We start from the raw sequence: 15,755 nt of genomic DNA on the forward strand, positions 1-15,755 counted from the left end.
TTGTGGTTTGTACTTTATTTGAGAAAAGAGCATTGTGGTATAAAAATAATAGTAATACTATAACAAAAAATAATTTGGCTACATGTACTGTGCGAAACACGAAAGTAACAATATGATGATGTGAATTTCAGTTGACGATGTTAGTGATTTTAAACGTCCACGCCCACTGACATGGCATGTCGTCCATGTAAATAAATGGAATTTCAAGTTCAATGCCACCGGAAACATGTTTCTTATAACTAATGTTTCCATGGTAACCTAGAAGAGTGACTTTGGTGTCAACTGAAACTCGAGGTGCTCCTAGAACAAGACTCGATCTGGGCCACATCAAAGATATCGCGTATACTGTGGTACTGGCGGCACCTTTCTTTGAGGTGTACCTGCAAAACAAAAGGAAAGAACAAAATCACTGATACAAATTTTCTTAGTCAATTTGTGTGTATAGACGATTAAGGCTGAATTCAAGATCTGGACCCAATTAACGAAACTATCTCAACTTTACCATCTCGCAGAGATATGCATATTGTTGTCATCTACTAAGTGGTTAGTAAATATGATTGAAATTGACATTTAGAAAACTCCTAGCAATTGAACATTGCCATGTCATTGGTGTACGTGGTGTACTATAGAGGCACAGCTAACTATTGTTTCAGAGAGAGAGAGAGAGAGAGAGAGAGAGAGAGAGAGAGAGAGAGAGAGAGAGAGAGAGAGAGAGCGTATGGCCACAGTGAGTGTGTTGTTTGGTATTCATCAAACCGTATGACAGGGTATTGTGTGAGTACTCACCACACAGTTCCAGTGACAGTGTCGTTCTGGTGGGTCCACGGTTTAGAGGAGTAGATCGCCTCTCCGTTGACAGCCAGCCAGCCGCCCAGTTGACGTAGACGTTCCTCAAAGAACGGGATGATGCGACCAGACTTCGTGGGGCCGACGTTCACCAGCATGTTGCCACCGCAGCTACACACAACGAAAATACTGATATAATACTGTGCTGCAGTAGCTGCCATGACATCACAGAGAATATGTGACTGGGAAGTGAAGTTCACACACATTAATAAAGATATCAGGCCGGACGGTATGTAGAGGAACCTGAGATATATACTTAAACTCCTTTGTCAGCCTTGTCATATACTGTCGATCAAAGATGCCCCTATATACCTTTAGGAAACATTTTAAGTCAGTGTTTCTGCATCTAAAACCGGAAGTACGCTAACATTAGAAGGGTACCTTTTTCTGGTTTCAATGGCTCTGCATTATAGAACAGAAACATATTTAACTCATACTGGTATTTAGGATAAACTGTCTGCAATAAATAATGTTTCTCAGCATTTTGTTCATCTCTCCCACACGATATACGAGGTAACAATGTTACTATTATCGATTTTCCACCAGTATTTTACAAGCACCTAATAATGAATGAGACACAATGTAAAACTTCAGATAAAATACATTTTTAATACTAAGACGGGTATGATTTAAAACCGTACCTAACGGTGGTGACAAACATCGTTACCAGTTCTGTCATGTTCATCATGTCTTTCAGGGTGGCCTCCCTCCTGTATCCCCACGAATGTTTATCAATTGTCATGGCATTCTCCCATTTTCGCTTCTGGAGTTTTCCTATAAAATGTAAATTCAGGGTTAGATATTAACCTTTTTTACAAGGCAGCAAGTACTTGAGTGCCAGGATTAAAAGTAAGCAGCCAATATTCTTATAAGATAACAACATTTTGAACCGCATCGTGTGTCAATTTTAATGTCACTATTTTATTTTTTTTATCAAGAGATGTCCGCATTTTGACATATTTGTAAAAAAACCTTTGTCCATCTCTTTTTTGTGAAATAATGTTTTCGATTTAATTTTAAAAAACAAAACAACAGATTATCATGAAGGAAGGAACTGTTTTTATTTAACGGCGCACTCAACACATTTTATTTACGGTTATATGGCGTCAGACATAAGGTTAAGGACCAAACAGATATTGAGAGAGGAAACCCGCTGTCGCCACTTCATGGGCTACTCTTTTGGATTAGCAGCAAGTGATCTTTTATATACACCATCCCACAGACAGGATAGTACGGCCTTTGTTACACCAGTTGTGGAGCACTGGCTGGCACGAGAAATAGCCCAATGGGTCAACCGACGGGGATCGATCCTAGACCGACCGTGCATCAAGCGAACGCTTTACCACTGGGCTACGTCCCGCCCCACATTGACATAAGCGCCATTAAGTGTTATTTTTTGAAAGCTTGGTTCACGCACCTGATTCGAGATAGTACGGCTTTATTCAGTCATGTAGTTTAACTGCGTCCAACATTTTCACAAGTTTGTAATCTATTCAATCGGGATATCTTGTAAAATGTCGATATTTTCAAAACCTGTAACTTCATACATAACTATAACTTTTGTTGCATTTAAATTGTGTTTTTTTACCGTGAAATTCAAGCGGTATTCCTAGTAGTTTGATATTGTGTTTCAGCCGTCAGACCGAATTTCATTTTGATGGCAGATATATCAGACATTTCGAGAACAACATTGATAAAGGCAGAATTAAAACTGATCGGCGATGTTGGATGGCGTTTGCGCGTATAGCCTTAGTAAGGCTATCGAGAAATTTACCTGGGTTATACCTGTCATTTGTAAAGATACCAAATAGACCATATCATAAACGTACCTGGATTATACCTACCATATGTAAATACATCAAATAAATCACATTTTAAACTTACCTGGATTATACCTGTCCTTACAGGTAAGGAATCCTCCGTGACGACACAATGTCTGACTACCCCATCTGTCATTGATCACCACTGTATCCTTCACTGGACTGGAAACAAGGCAATTAGGTTTAACAGTAGTTTTCATAAAAGAAAATCATGTGTTTATTCCCTGAAATTAATACTCTTTTAAACAGAATAAAAATGAATGACGTTTGTATATACTGAAATATATCTTTACATACATATAATAAACTGTAGGTACAATTAAACGTCTTATATATTAGTCACAACAAGTTGTACCTCACTTTAAAAATATATAATAATAATGGTCGGGTAATGAAAAGTAGTTTACAGACTTGAATAAAACATTACAGATTGCATTTACATGAGCTTTCTACGTTTGACTTTCAAAACGGTTTTTTCTGACTAAGCAGGGCACCATCTTTTTTATGTCAACACTTTTCATTTTTGATTAGTGTTGTAGGGTATGAATTGTTTTGCAATCTGGCTTCGAATAACCATGCCACCAAAATGTAAAATGAGCATTTTGGACTGTCATGTCTGAATGATCGCATATCCATGAGACAAGTCACGAGATGCCTGCAAGAAAGCCATTCTATTATCCATTTACTGCAAGAGCGTTTCTATACTACTAGAGCAGCGAATGGGCTCCCCCTCTCTGACGCAGTGTTCATGTTGTCCTTAACTTCTTGTGACTAGTATATAACTTCATTACAGTAACTTTGACAAAACAATAACATGGTATATTCAAAATCGTATCTGTATAAAACAGATTCCAAGAGGCTTTATACAAAAATACCAATGCAAATGCTTTTGGTATATACAATCTACTTGACAAAGCGACCAAATATATGACCATTATTCAGCAGGGAATTAAATAATACCCGGACCAACCTCTTGTTATACAACCATGCGATGAATTCTCGGGACTTCCAGTAAGTATCTGGGGCCTCCTTCACACCATCAGACCAGATGACTTCCGGTTTGTAGCGATTTACAAGCTCATATAGCTCTGGAATTGGCTTCTCCTGAAATACATGCCAGAGACACATCAAAAACAAGAAAGCCATCAGCATATCCTAAGTCGTATCTCTGTACTAAACAAAAAGAAAGAAAGAAATGTTTTATTTAACGACGCACTCAACACATTTTATTTACGGTTATATGGTGTTAGACATATGGTTACGGACCACACAGATTTTGAGAGGAAACCCGCTGTCGCCACTTCATGGACTACTCTTTCCGATTAACAACAAAGGATCTTTTATTTGCGCTTCCCACAGGCAGGATAGCACAAACCATGGCCTTTGTTGAACCAATTATGGATCACTGGTCGGTGCAAATGGTTTACACCTACCCATTGAGCCTTGCGGAGCACTCACTCAGGGTTTGGAGTCGGTATCTAGATTAAAAATCCCATGCCTCGACTGGGACCCGAACCCAGTACCTACCAGCCTGTAGACCGATGGCCTACCACGATGCCACCGAGGCTGGGACAGGATATGCTCACCATTCGCAAACACCTGATATCATGACTGTTTTTTCAGTGATTGTTGAGTACCAGCCATCACAGCTGTTCACAGCTATTCCAATGATCTCTATACTGTGCATGTTTTGGTTTTCTAAGCTAGTCTTGGGAGTGACAGGCCGTACAAGAGAGATGAAGCATACTGTTACGGATCTCCTAGGTAGTGGCGGTCCTCCTAAGGACGAGCACCTAACAGTGGATCATGGAAGCAATCACGACTTTGCTTAACACCGTTTCGACTCTCGCTGTGCAGATATTACGATCAGGGAATACGTAGTTGTCGTTCATAATTAGCAGGTCATAACGGGTCACGCACAAACGAAATTGTTTACCTATATTTCAACTGTCAGAGACCTTCTGAATTCTGGTATTCTCTGTTATGCAGGAGGATCGAATGAGATCATGGAAACTGTTCAATGGAACTACATGGAAGGTGACGTACCTTAACAAAATAATCTGTGCTGAAATTGGTTTGTCTGTCCTTCAAGTAGAGTGGATTAAACCATTCAAACATCGAGTGATACAAGCCGAAGTGGATGTCAGTTCTGCTGCGGATGGCCGCAGCGAGCTCACCTACAGAAAAAAGACAACAGTACACAACGGACACTACTAACACGTGTATCACTACATTTCATTTCCGCATCAGAGTCACCAGTTGTTTAGCTTAGCTTAGTAACTGGTTTAATATGTCCATATACCACTAGGGTTTCGAACACGCCTATCCCGAGTCCAGCCTCCGATAGGATCGGGGGTCCGACTCGGGACAGGAATAACCTAACAAATACACAAAACCTAAGGCCAAACCGCCTAGCCTATAGCCCCCCAAAATACCCTAACTCCCGGCATCCCACCCCCCCCCCCCCCCCCCCCACCGTGTCCAGCCGTAGTTCAGTCCAATCCTGGCAGCCTACTGATTGCATAAGAAGTTAATAGATCTTTCTAAACCACCAGTTGTGGCACGTGTTATGGAACGTCACATATTCACTACTAGTAACCGGAGAAGCATTATGGGACTTGTTTTGTTTCAGTGGTAGGTCGTCTGGCTGGAATTTGCCTTTGTTATTTGCTAATTGCTTAACGACACTACTAGAGCATCGTCGGCAATTGGTTGTTAAACATTTGGAAATTCTAACAGCCTTCAGAGAAAACCAACTACATTTAACAACAAGGGTAGTTTAGTTGCACTTTCCCCACAGAAGGGACTGCATGGATGATAATCGTTGGCGATTCGTTGCAAGCAAATTTATTACCTAATAGATTAATAAGTGCGTTTGACAGGAATTCGCCAAAAACAAGTGAAAACATCCAACCAGGGGTTCTGCTCGAGGGTACGGAGGGTAAAATTACATAACCTAAAATCTTGAAAATTAATGAATATATATATTTGTAATTATTATATACATGCAGATGATTGTAAAATAACTGCTGTTTACGATGGTCAAAGTACATGAAATGCAAGATCCAGTTTTAAGAGATTTCAAACCCATTACCACCTAGTAGGAGCACTTATCATCTGATTTGTTTTTACCCTCAAATTTACCCTCAAACCTGCCTGGGATTAAGTTTACATGCGGGTTGAACAATCTACTGCTTATATAAGCAAATGAAAACAACAATGTAAGATTAAATGCAAAAATAGATATTTTTTTTAAGCAATATAATTATAGTGTAGACGGTTTAATTCTTCTTACCTACAGTATCTCGTTTGGGACCCACGTCCATGGAGTTCCAGTTGAAAGAAACCTTTGTGGGCCAGTTGCAGAAACCTTCATGATGTTTACTGGTCAACACAACGTACCTGTACAAAACAATGTGAGATCCACGCGATCGCACCAAGACATGTACTGTATTTGTCACAGGCCTTTTGTGAACAGTAAACATATTAGTAGTATTCACTAAGGTGGCTGTATAATATAAGCGATGATATGTTCCGGCCACAAAATACTGCAGCCGAAATTGTGGACCCCCAATATTGATTTAATTAAAAAATTAGGATTTTAGTTAGGGTTAGCGTTAAAGAAAGACTCCCACTTCAGTTATATTATGTTGTTTGCAATAGGGCCTACGAAATTAACGAATATGTACAGGTATGTCAAAGGAATATTTCTCTTTTTAATAAATGATCAAAATTGTATTTTCGCACAAAGCAGAATCAAAAGTGCTTTGACAAGATTGCGACTGTTACCGGGAATCTCCGCTAGACGTTTGTCCACAAGAGGACTGCCACTCATCAGGACTAAATTCGTACTCTGTATGTAGGAAGACTGCCACCCACAGACTGGTTTGACCGATCTAAATATGGAGAGAGAGAGAGAGAGAGAGAGAGAGAGAGAGAGAGAGAGAGAGAGAGAGAGAGAGAGAGAGAGAGACAGAGGAGAGACAGACAGACAGACAGACAGACAGACAGACATACAGACATACAGACAGACAGACAGACAGAGAGAGAGAGAGAGAGAGAGAGAGAGAGAGAGAGAGAGAGATGATACCAGGCTTATAAACCAGGTGTTCACAACCCCTAAAATATATTTTAAACTAAAGTTTGTGCTGGAGGGAGGGTGGTGATAGACATATTATTGTTATAACTAAAACTATATCTTAAGCCGCTATATAACAACTAGTATTTCACCAACTACAGCGACAGATGACAATGTAAAGCGCTTGCCTGTTGCGCAGTCTGTCTAGGATCTATCCCCGTCAGTGAGTACATTGGATTATTTCTCGTTCCAGTCAGTGCACCACGACTGGTAAATCAAAGGACGTGGTATGTGCTATCATGTCTGTGTGATGGTGCATATAAAACATGGGGAAATGTAGTGGGTTTGCTCTCGAAAACTATGTTACACTTACCAAATGTTTAACATCAAATAGACCCTTTTGTTTCTCCGGATACCTATATATGAATAGCCTAAAGTTACATTGATAACGTATTAACCTCACCGCGGAGGTTCGTTCGACCCCTTCCCAGTTTACCCCCCTCCCCCGTCAACAATGAATACCCCGTATATACAGAAAGAAGTAGGAAAATACAGTTTTCAAGAACTTCTGTAGAGTGTAATGCAATCATTATAGATCAAAAGTAAAGCTACCAGAGTTACTTCCCTTGACCAAACACGGAAACCGCGCCAGAAACAAAGTTAAAGTTATGTTCCCGTGCAACCGCTCGAACTCACCTCGCACCCGATGCTTTGAATAGCTCGGCCCACTGAGTCGCATCAAAAAACTCCGCTGTAAACTCGGCTGCGAAGTCGGCGTACGTCCATCCGGGTTTGTAGTTTTCAGCCATGAATCTCACAGTCTTCTCTCTACCTTCACGCCAGTAGTACCAAAACCATTCCGAGTAGAAGCTAGGCACTGAAAACACGCCCCAGTGAATGAATATCCCTAGTTTGGATTCGTCGTACCAAGCCGGGAGTGGTCTCGAGTCTAATGATGGCCATGTTGGCTGATACTCGGAAAATCCCGCAGAAATTAAATACAATACGAGAACACAACTTAAGACAGATACCATCTTGGTGTCATGTGATCGGTGTGTTTATATGATCCTGTCACGTGATAGGTCTAGCTATTCCGGAAATCCCCAACTTCACTTGGTCGATGTGTTAAGTTATAATTATGTGCATGGCCCTATAAAGGTTTCTATAGTACTTCTGATTAAAACATACAATTTCCTTTGTAGAAGCAGTGGCGGATCTAAGGGGCGGGGTGTAGGACTTTCCTTTGGCACTGTCACGTATAAAGAACATTATAAATACTTATCATAAAGAGAGTGGGGGTTAGGGTCTTTATGAAAGTATGGGTCCTGACTAGCTCCTGGGTAAAATTACCCAAAATACCCGAGGGGGACCTGGTCAAGTGACGTCATCAATATGTCCGCCTTGATTATAATATTTTTGTATCTAGTTCCGATAGTCTTTATTCTCTTTAGTTGTTTGATATTTTAAGTCTTTACTAAGGTTGGAAATGATATAATGAAGTTTAAAAACAAAATTTATGAATGTTTGGGTATTAATAAATATTTAAACAGTAGAGATGGGTTCCAATATTGCTGTCTCCAGGTCAATAATGCTGTTTCTTAGCGACGATGAAATACGATTTATTAAATTTAAGCCGTAGCAGCTTGTCTGACTGTAGCTACTACAATCTGACTAACACTAATACAAATTAATTTATAAAGCATTGTTTTATGTAACCACGTGTTAAATTATTAATTATAAAGATTTCAATTAAATACTAATTATAATATATTAAATATTTAAAAAAAACTAATTTGTAGGAGTCGATCTTTAAATATAAAATAGTTGAAGAAAGGTGTGTTGTCTATTTCGTCTTTTGTGTTTGCAGTGGTCATCGTTTATTGTGTTGGGATTGTTAGTAGTTGTTAATTCACGTGCGACGATGACAGTTCACGCAAGACTGATGACTCGACACCGAGACATGCACTGCATGCTTTTGGACTACGCCCTTTATAACTAGATTTTTCATATGACAATCATCTTTCATCAGAAGCAGACAGTCGTAACTATTTTATCTCATTATTCTGCAGAGAATAAGAAGTGGTTAATTATTATATATATATTTTAAACACTGCTGCATTTGAAGTGTCTAATCAATTCTTTCAATTCTTTATTCACCGTAAGCATAGCGGCTTATTGGTATGAACAAACAACAATACTAGTAAACATACAATATCACATGTACATACAATTAGGATAATAAATAGAACACACATACACACACACACACACACACACACACACACACACATGTACATATATATTCTCAATAAGGAGAATGTAAATTATAGTTTTATAGGTAGAGTATTATAGACAAATTGACATTCAAATGCAACATATTATATATCTTGATAATTCCAGTATATTTAGACTAAGGAAGTTCGAATTTTAAATGCTTTAAATATATATTTTCCCAATTTACACAATATATTTTTGTTTTTACTGGTCAGCAACTGTATAAACTTTAGCATAGATGGCCTATTCCAGTAGTATTTCTTTATATAATTTTCTCTTAAATCTCTGTACAATGTACATATTAATACAAAATGATATTCATCTTCTACATCTCCGCTATTACAATAAATGCATACTCTATTGGGACGACTTATTTTCTTATATCTACCAGTTTCTATTGCCAAAATATGTGAAGATAGCCTTAATTTCGATATACATGTTTTATAAATATCAGGTATAGGTTTGACCAAGTATTGTTGAGTTTTTAAGTCTTCGACCAAGTATCTATACAAATTGCCGCATTTCACAGATGTATTTAGCTGATGGTAAAGATTCTGCAATGCTTGGTCAAAAATCCTTTGTTTAATTAGTGATAAATAATACATCGTACTTTCTACCAGATGATCCTGATTGTCCCAAATATAACCAAGCCCCAACTCTTGAAATGTTTTCTTAATAAAAAATACCCAGTTATTTTTATAGACGCAGCTAGATTTCATCTCACTATACATTGTACTCATTATACAATTATCAGTTTTGATCAGTTTGAACCAATATTTCATCATACGATAGGTACGTTCATGCACCAATGGATATCTACCTAATTCAAAATAAATCATAATATTGCTTGTACATCCTTTAACTTTTAGAACATTTTTACAAAAATCAAGGTGAATCTTTTCAATTAAATCTGCTTTTTGAAAACCCCAAATTTCACAACCATAGAACAGTACGCTAGCTACATACGTATCAAATAACGCCAACAATGAACTTTGGTTTAAAAACAAGGGCTTGGAACTTTTCTTCATTGCAAAACATGCTTTTCTTCCTTGTTCAGATATACATTTTATAGCATGTGAAAATATGCAGGTAAAATGTAGGACAATACCAAGATAGTTAAATTGGTCTACTACTTCGACCGAGTCACCATCATTGGACCATTTTTCATCATCTAGTAATTTACCACGTTTTCTGAAAATCATAATTTTGGTTTTTGTTTTATTTACAGTTAAACCCCATTTGTTATTATAAAGGAACAATGTGTCAAGCATATGCTGTAATCCATATATACTTTCAGAGAAAATAACCATATCATCTGCAAAGAGTAACAGAAAAACACTGAGATATCTAAACATAGTATCAGGGCAACCCTTAACAATAAATTCATTTTCTAGGTCATTTAGAAAGAGTGAAAAAAGTATCGGTGATAAAACTTCACCTTGCATTAGGCCAATGGTATTTTTTAAAGAAATCAGATCTAAAACCATTTACATTTATGCAGGATCTAACACAGTTATACATAGATTTTAATACTTTTAACAGTTTGCCATTAATTCCGTACTTAAATAGTTTGGTCCACAGATTATATCGATTCACAGAGTCAAACGCTTTCTTATAATCCACAAAACAGCAATATAATTAACCATTATGTTCCAGAGATTTCATTATTATAGAATATAGCGAAAATATAGCATCAAATCAAATAGACATTGTGGATGTCTGGTAAGATATATTTATTTGTAACAGTATTTTATTGATATTCGGACATAGTGATATAATAAATTTATCTTAATTGAGATATATATTATACATGTGCGCGGAAGCGTGAAAGTTAGTATGTGTGATAGTAAGGAATGTTTGTATTATATTTTATAGGTTTTTCCTTCCAATACAATAAAACCTTGGAACCACAAGAAGTGTTGTCATAATTTCAGCCCCGGGTTACATTTATATTTTGGATCCTGATATTTAGTGTCTGATTGTATCCTCACAAGAAATATGCTAGTGTTAATTTCGTCAAAAGTGTATTTTGAAAATTACTGTATGTAAATAACTTTCTTTCAAACACTCCCACACATGCAAGCCTATCATATTACAACAAGCACACACGCACGCACGCACACCTATACACACGCGCGCGCATGTACACACACAAACACACCAAAAGATATGCCCCTATCACCATTTCTTGTATGGTAGTTTTATCGTGACACAAGACTTACAGGTATATGAAGCCCTCATATATATCATTTTACAGTTGTTGGAAGATCAACATCATCAGGATGAGCTGACAACTATTATAAATCAGCTGTGTGATGTAAAGAAGATATTAACCAAGTAATACAAAGAGTACTGGTAATACAAAGAGTACTGGTATCTGTAAAGCTGCAACGTTTCGCCAGGTTTTTTTTTATTTGGTACCATTCTGTTTTTTAAGCACAGAGTACAAAGTAATCAATTTATTCATGAGAACTTTCTATGGAAACAAAGAACAAAATGTATGTCACGGCATAGATCAACCCTATTAAGAATTGCAATATGTAGGTGCTTATATCATGCAAGATGCTTTACTGATTCCATAGAATAGTGAAGAAGATGCATGAAGTTTTTAATGAAAGTTTTACTTCTCACAATAACAAATACATAGTTTAATGCACTCCCGTCGGGCTTATTTTGGCATATACACCTAGTGCCACATCCATTTATACTCTTGAAACAACACTGCATTCTTCGAGGGTCACAAGTTTGTTACTGCATATATCAACTGAGGATTGACTTTATCAAAAGACCACCCCCACCCCTCTGGAGTAGATGCAATTTATTTAGTTTTTCCACTGGTGAACCATATTCCAGCTTGATAGGTGCTGGGTGCTGTAGTAGGGCATCCTAGGTGGATGGAATGGTTTCCATTGTTGTCCTATTCTGACAGTACAACATATTCCTTGCTATGTCAACATGATCCAGGTCACTGGTATTATCATACAAACTTACTGTGAAGCGCTGGAGTGTGGATCATTTGCATATACTTTGGTGTAAGGCAAAGACACGGGTGCAAGGTAAAGGCATGCACCCGTGCGGTCATTTTACCTTGTTGTCACGGGGATCCTATAATACCCGTAACTGAATGAAACACGATTATCAAAATATCTCTCCTAACTGTATATCTATTAGATCTCTCTGTAACGGGCGGTTATACCCGCGTGTGGCTCGTCTAGGTATGATCAGAGATAAGATCTTATATAAAGTATATATTATTATAGCACGTTTAGTTCACTAGAAAATACAACAAAAACACAATACACTTTGGAATCTGTATTAACCTACGCTGACAAATGTACTGCCGCAGTAGTTAATTAACAACAACAAATAATAACAACCCAGAACTGATCACTTAATTAGTTAATCTCTAGGTGTCTAGTTTACACAATATGCTAATCACTTCACCGTGACACAACACCCACACGTGTGATAATTGAGAAACGCTTCCACGAGAACTTAATTAATAAAGGAATTACAACTCTATTCCTAACTGGTTAATTTTTAATTAACCCTTACTACTCGTTCAATAACGTGTGATAATTGAGAAACGCTTCCAGGGGAACTTAATTAATAAAGGAATTACAACTCTATTCCTAACTGGTTAATTTTTAATTAACCCTTACTACTCATTCAGTAACCTTGTAACACAGAATTAATACTGGTACAATAAAGACAATAACCTACAGTTTACCTACGTCCTCTAGGATGACTGGTTAAGCTTTTTATATATATAGATCAGTGAGCCTACAGTTTACTGCGTCAGATGACCGGCAGCACCGTCTAAATAATATTGGTATAATACAGTATTAAAATATTTAAAGTCACATCAATCACATCAAGGTTATACAACAGAGCAGAAAATATATAATTACCAAGTCCAAACGGACTAACTTTCCCCTGGAAGCCTTCCTATGTTTCTCCCTGATATCTCTCAAACCCTAGATATTTATTATAAAAATCCCAGTATCGCCTGGGGGTACATCGCGGCCCTCCCCCTATCAAGTGATATTTCCACAGCGACCACGCCGGCATTTTTCTTAGATCGCCAGACTTACTGACGCCTAGTCGCCAGAACAGAACAGAATTTATTTACACTCTGGCCGTTCAGCGACGGCATAGGAGGGCTACATAATATAAAGGAACACACATATATATATATATATATATATATATATATATATATATATATATATATATATATATATATATATATACATGAAGAATTTGGGATTTACAATATAAATGTATATATGTACACACATTCACTTCACAATATACACATGACAAGATGTTGGTTGACAATATATGCAGTAAATAAGTTATTTTCCAGTATAAACAGTACAATCCTTAAATACTGTTAGTTTGGGTGCATTTTGAGCGTTTAAAGATATTAGTAATAACATTTATTAATTTTGATAAATTCTTTAATACACTGATTCGTTTACTGTTCATGAGTTGTTTGAATTTGAAAGTATTTGGTCGTGTATAATAATATGGATGTAGAAACTGGACCCTGGAATCATGAAAATATTTACAGACGAAAATATAATGGTATTCGTCACCAATGTCTATTTCATCACATAGGTTACATAGCCTGTCTTTCTTAGGTATGTTATTCCAGCGTCCAGTTTCAATAGGCAAATAGTGATTAGATAATCTGAATTTCAAAATAATTGTCCACATCTTTTCAGGGATAATAGTAAAATATTTTTCTAGACTGAGGTGTTCTTTGTAATATCTGTATGTAGTGCCTTTCGATGAGAGTTCTATTTCGTTACGCCATGTTTGTAAATATTGGTCATATTGTCTATTTTTTATTTGTTGAGAGAGGACCTTAACTGATACAAAAGATTGGGAAAGCCAGACATCGCTCATTCCTAAATTATTCAGGATATTTTTTACTGTAGTGATCCAGTTATAATTGGTATTATTGCTAAGATGGTCTAATAACATTGCTCTATATAATAAGAAAGATAGTTTAGATTGTTTCCCCGATACAATTCGTGCCCAATAACAGACCATTCGTCTGTATATAGTTAGCTCGATAGGCATTCTCCCCAGCTCTCCATATAACATAAATAGTGGTGTCGATTTTTTTACTGGTAAAATATGTCTGAAAATTTTTATTTGGACAGCGTTTAAGATATCAGTTTTCTCATGTCCCCAAATTTCGCACCCATGTAGTAAAACTGGAAGGATCATCGAGTCGAACATTTTAAGTTTACAGTCGACTGACAGAAAATGTTCTTTGGCTTTTGCAAGTACAAAATACATTGCTTTGGTAGCTTGTTGTTTAAGTCTCATCTTTGTAATTCGGAAGTTATTTTTATTAGTAAATGTAATTCCTAGATATTTATACTCTTTAATGTTTTCTAAAGCAGTGTTTCCTATCTTGAAAATATGTCTGTAGTCTTTAGCCAAAATCACGGTCGTCGACATAGCATTGACACTAATCACACAATGACATTTAAACTTTCAAACTATTCCTCAAATGTTATTCACAAAAATTTCCATTAAAATGTGATATTTTTTAATAGTTTTATAAAATGTAATTGTTATATCTTTCTTGTTATTCTGTTAATGACATGTGGACTGGTCGAAATGGAGGTAACAGTTAGATGATTAGCGATTCCCTCGTTCATTTCTATAATTTATTTTATTGTACGATTAAATGGCAATTTGACCAAATGGAAGTGTAGATTCAAATCTGAAGGGATACGGCAAAAGATGTGCTGCGCCGGAATGTACTGAAATGTATTTGTTAAGGTGATATTTAAAGTTTTAATAAAACATCCATGCCTGTGCAAAGGCGTACGAAATCAGCAAAGCACCTACTATATATATATATATATATATATATATATATATATATATTATATATATATTGCAATTCTTAATTGTGCTAATCTATGCCGTGACTACAATATATTATGGTAAGTTCCAATCTAATTAAAATTAGCTTCACTATTACATATGGATCTAAAGACAGCCAGTTGGAGCTCATGTCCACCAATCAAAACCTTACTTGCAGAATCCTGACAGTGATTTAAAACTAACAACACTGCGTAGTCCCCGATGTCCAGGTAACATTTCGTCTGTAAATAATAATTCAAATATTGACCAATCACACTTCGCCTTTTATAACGTTATTTGGGAGCATACAAATTCTAAAAATATCGGGCGAGTCTATTTTAGTGGCCGCAGTACAGCGAACCATACCAATACGTACGGGGTGGGTTATCAGTCTTCAATTTTACATTAAAAAATATTTATTTATTTATAAAATTAAAAAAACCTAAATCAGTCTTCAGTTTTACATTACAAATTACTTATTTTATAAAATAAAACATGTTTTAAGGCATTCCTAATTCACACGAAACCTGTCGTATACCCTCAGGATAATTCGGAATGTTTTCAAATTATTTTTAAATCACTGGCAGGATTCTGCAAGTAAGGTTTTGATTGGTGGACATGAGCTCCAACTGGCTGTCTTTAGATCCACATGTAATAGTGGAGCTAATTTTAATTAGATTGGGTAAGTTCTCATGAAATTGAATTAATTGATGGCATATCGAAAGGGGTTGTCCATGTAGAACCAGCAGCGGGTTTCCTCTCTAATTATCTCTATGGTTCTTAACCATATATCCGACGCCATAATGTTTTGCGCATCTTAAAGACTATTTAAAACACAACGATAA

General features: G+C 36.7%; 1 protein-coding gene across 1 annotated transcript; it reads right to left on the minus strand.

The window, feature by feature from the left end:
• Window positions 1–7,778, minus strand: LOC121367548 (alpha-L-fucosidase-like). The gene is made up of 8 exons (XM_041491797.1): window positions 7,441–7,778; window positions 5,962–6,068; window positions 4,713–4,843; window positions 3,637–3,770; window positions 2,731–2,828; window positions 1,488–1,620; window positions 787–957; window positions 1–380 (listed from the first exon to the last, which is right to left on the minus strand). The coding sequence occupies exons 1-8, from the start codon at window positions 7,776–7,778 to the stop codon at window positions 128–130; spliced, it is 1,365 nt and encodes a 454-aa protein (XP_041347731.1). The 3' UTR covers window positions 1–127.
• Window positions 7,779–15,755: the final 7,977 nt, after the last annotated feature.

Source organism: Gigantopelta aegis, chromosome 3, assembly GCF_016097555.1.
Source record: "Gigantopelta aegis isolate Gae_Host chromosome 3, Gae_host_genome, whole genome shotgun sequence".
Lineage (NCBI taxonomy): Eukaryota > Metazoa > Mollusca > Gastropoda > Neomphalida > Peltospiridae > Gigantopelta > Gigantopelta aegis.

Coding starts and splice junctions, on each gene's coding strand:
- LOC121367548 (XM_041491797.1), bottom strand. CDS start 7,778: ATGGTATCTGTCTTAAGTTGTGTTCTCGTATTGTATTTAATTTCTGCG. Junction 1,621..2,730: donor TAAGGACAGGTATAATCCAG/GTAAGTTTAAAA, acceptor TACATTTTATAG/GAAAACTCCAGAAGCGAAAA. Junction 958..1,487: donor ATGTTTGTCACCACCGTTAG/GTACGGTTTTAA, acceptor CGTTGTGTGTAG/CTGCGGTGGCAACATGCTGG.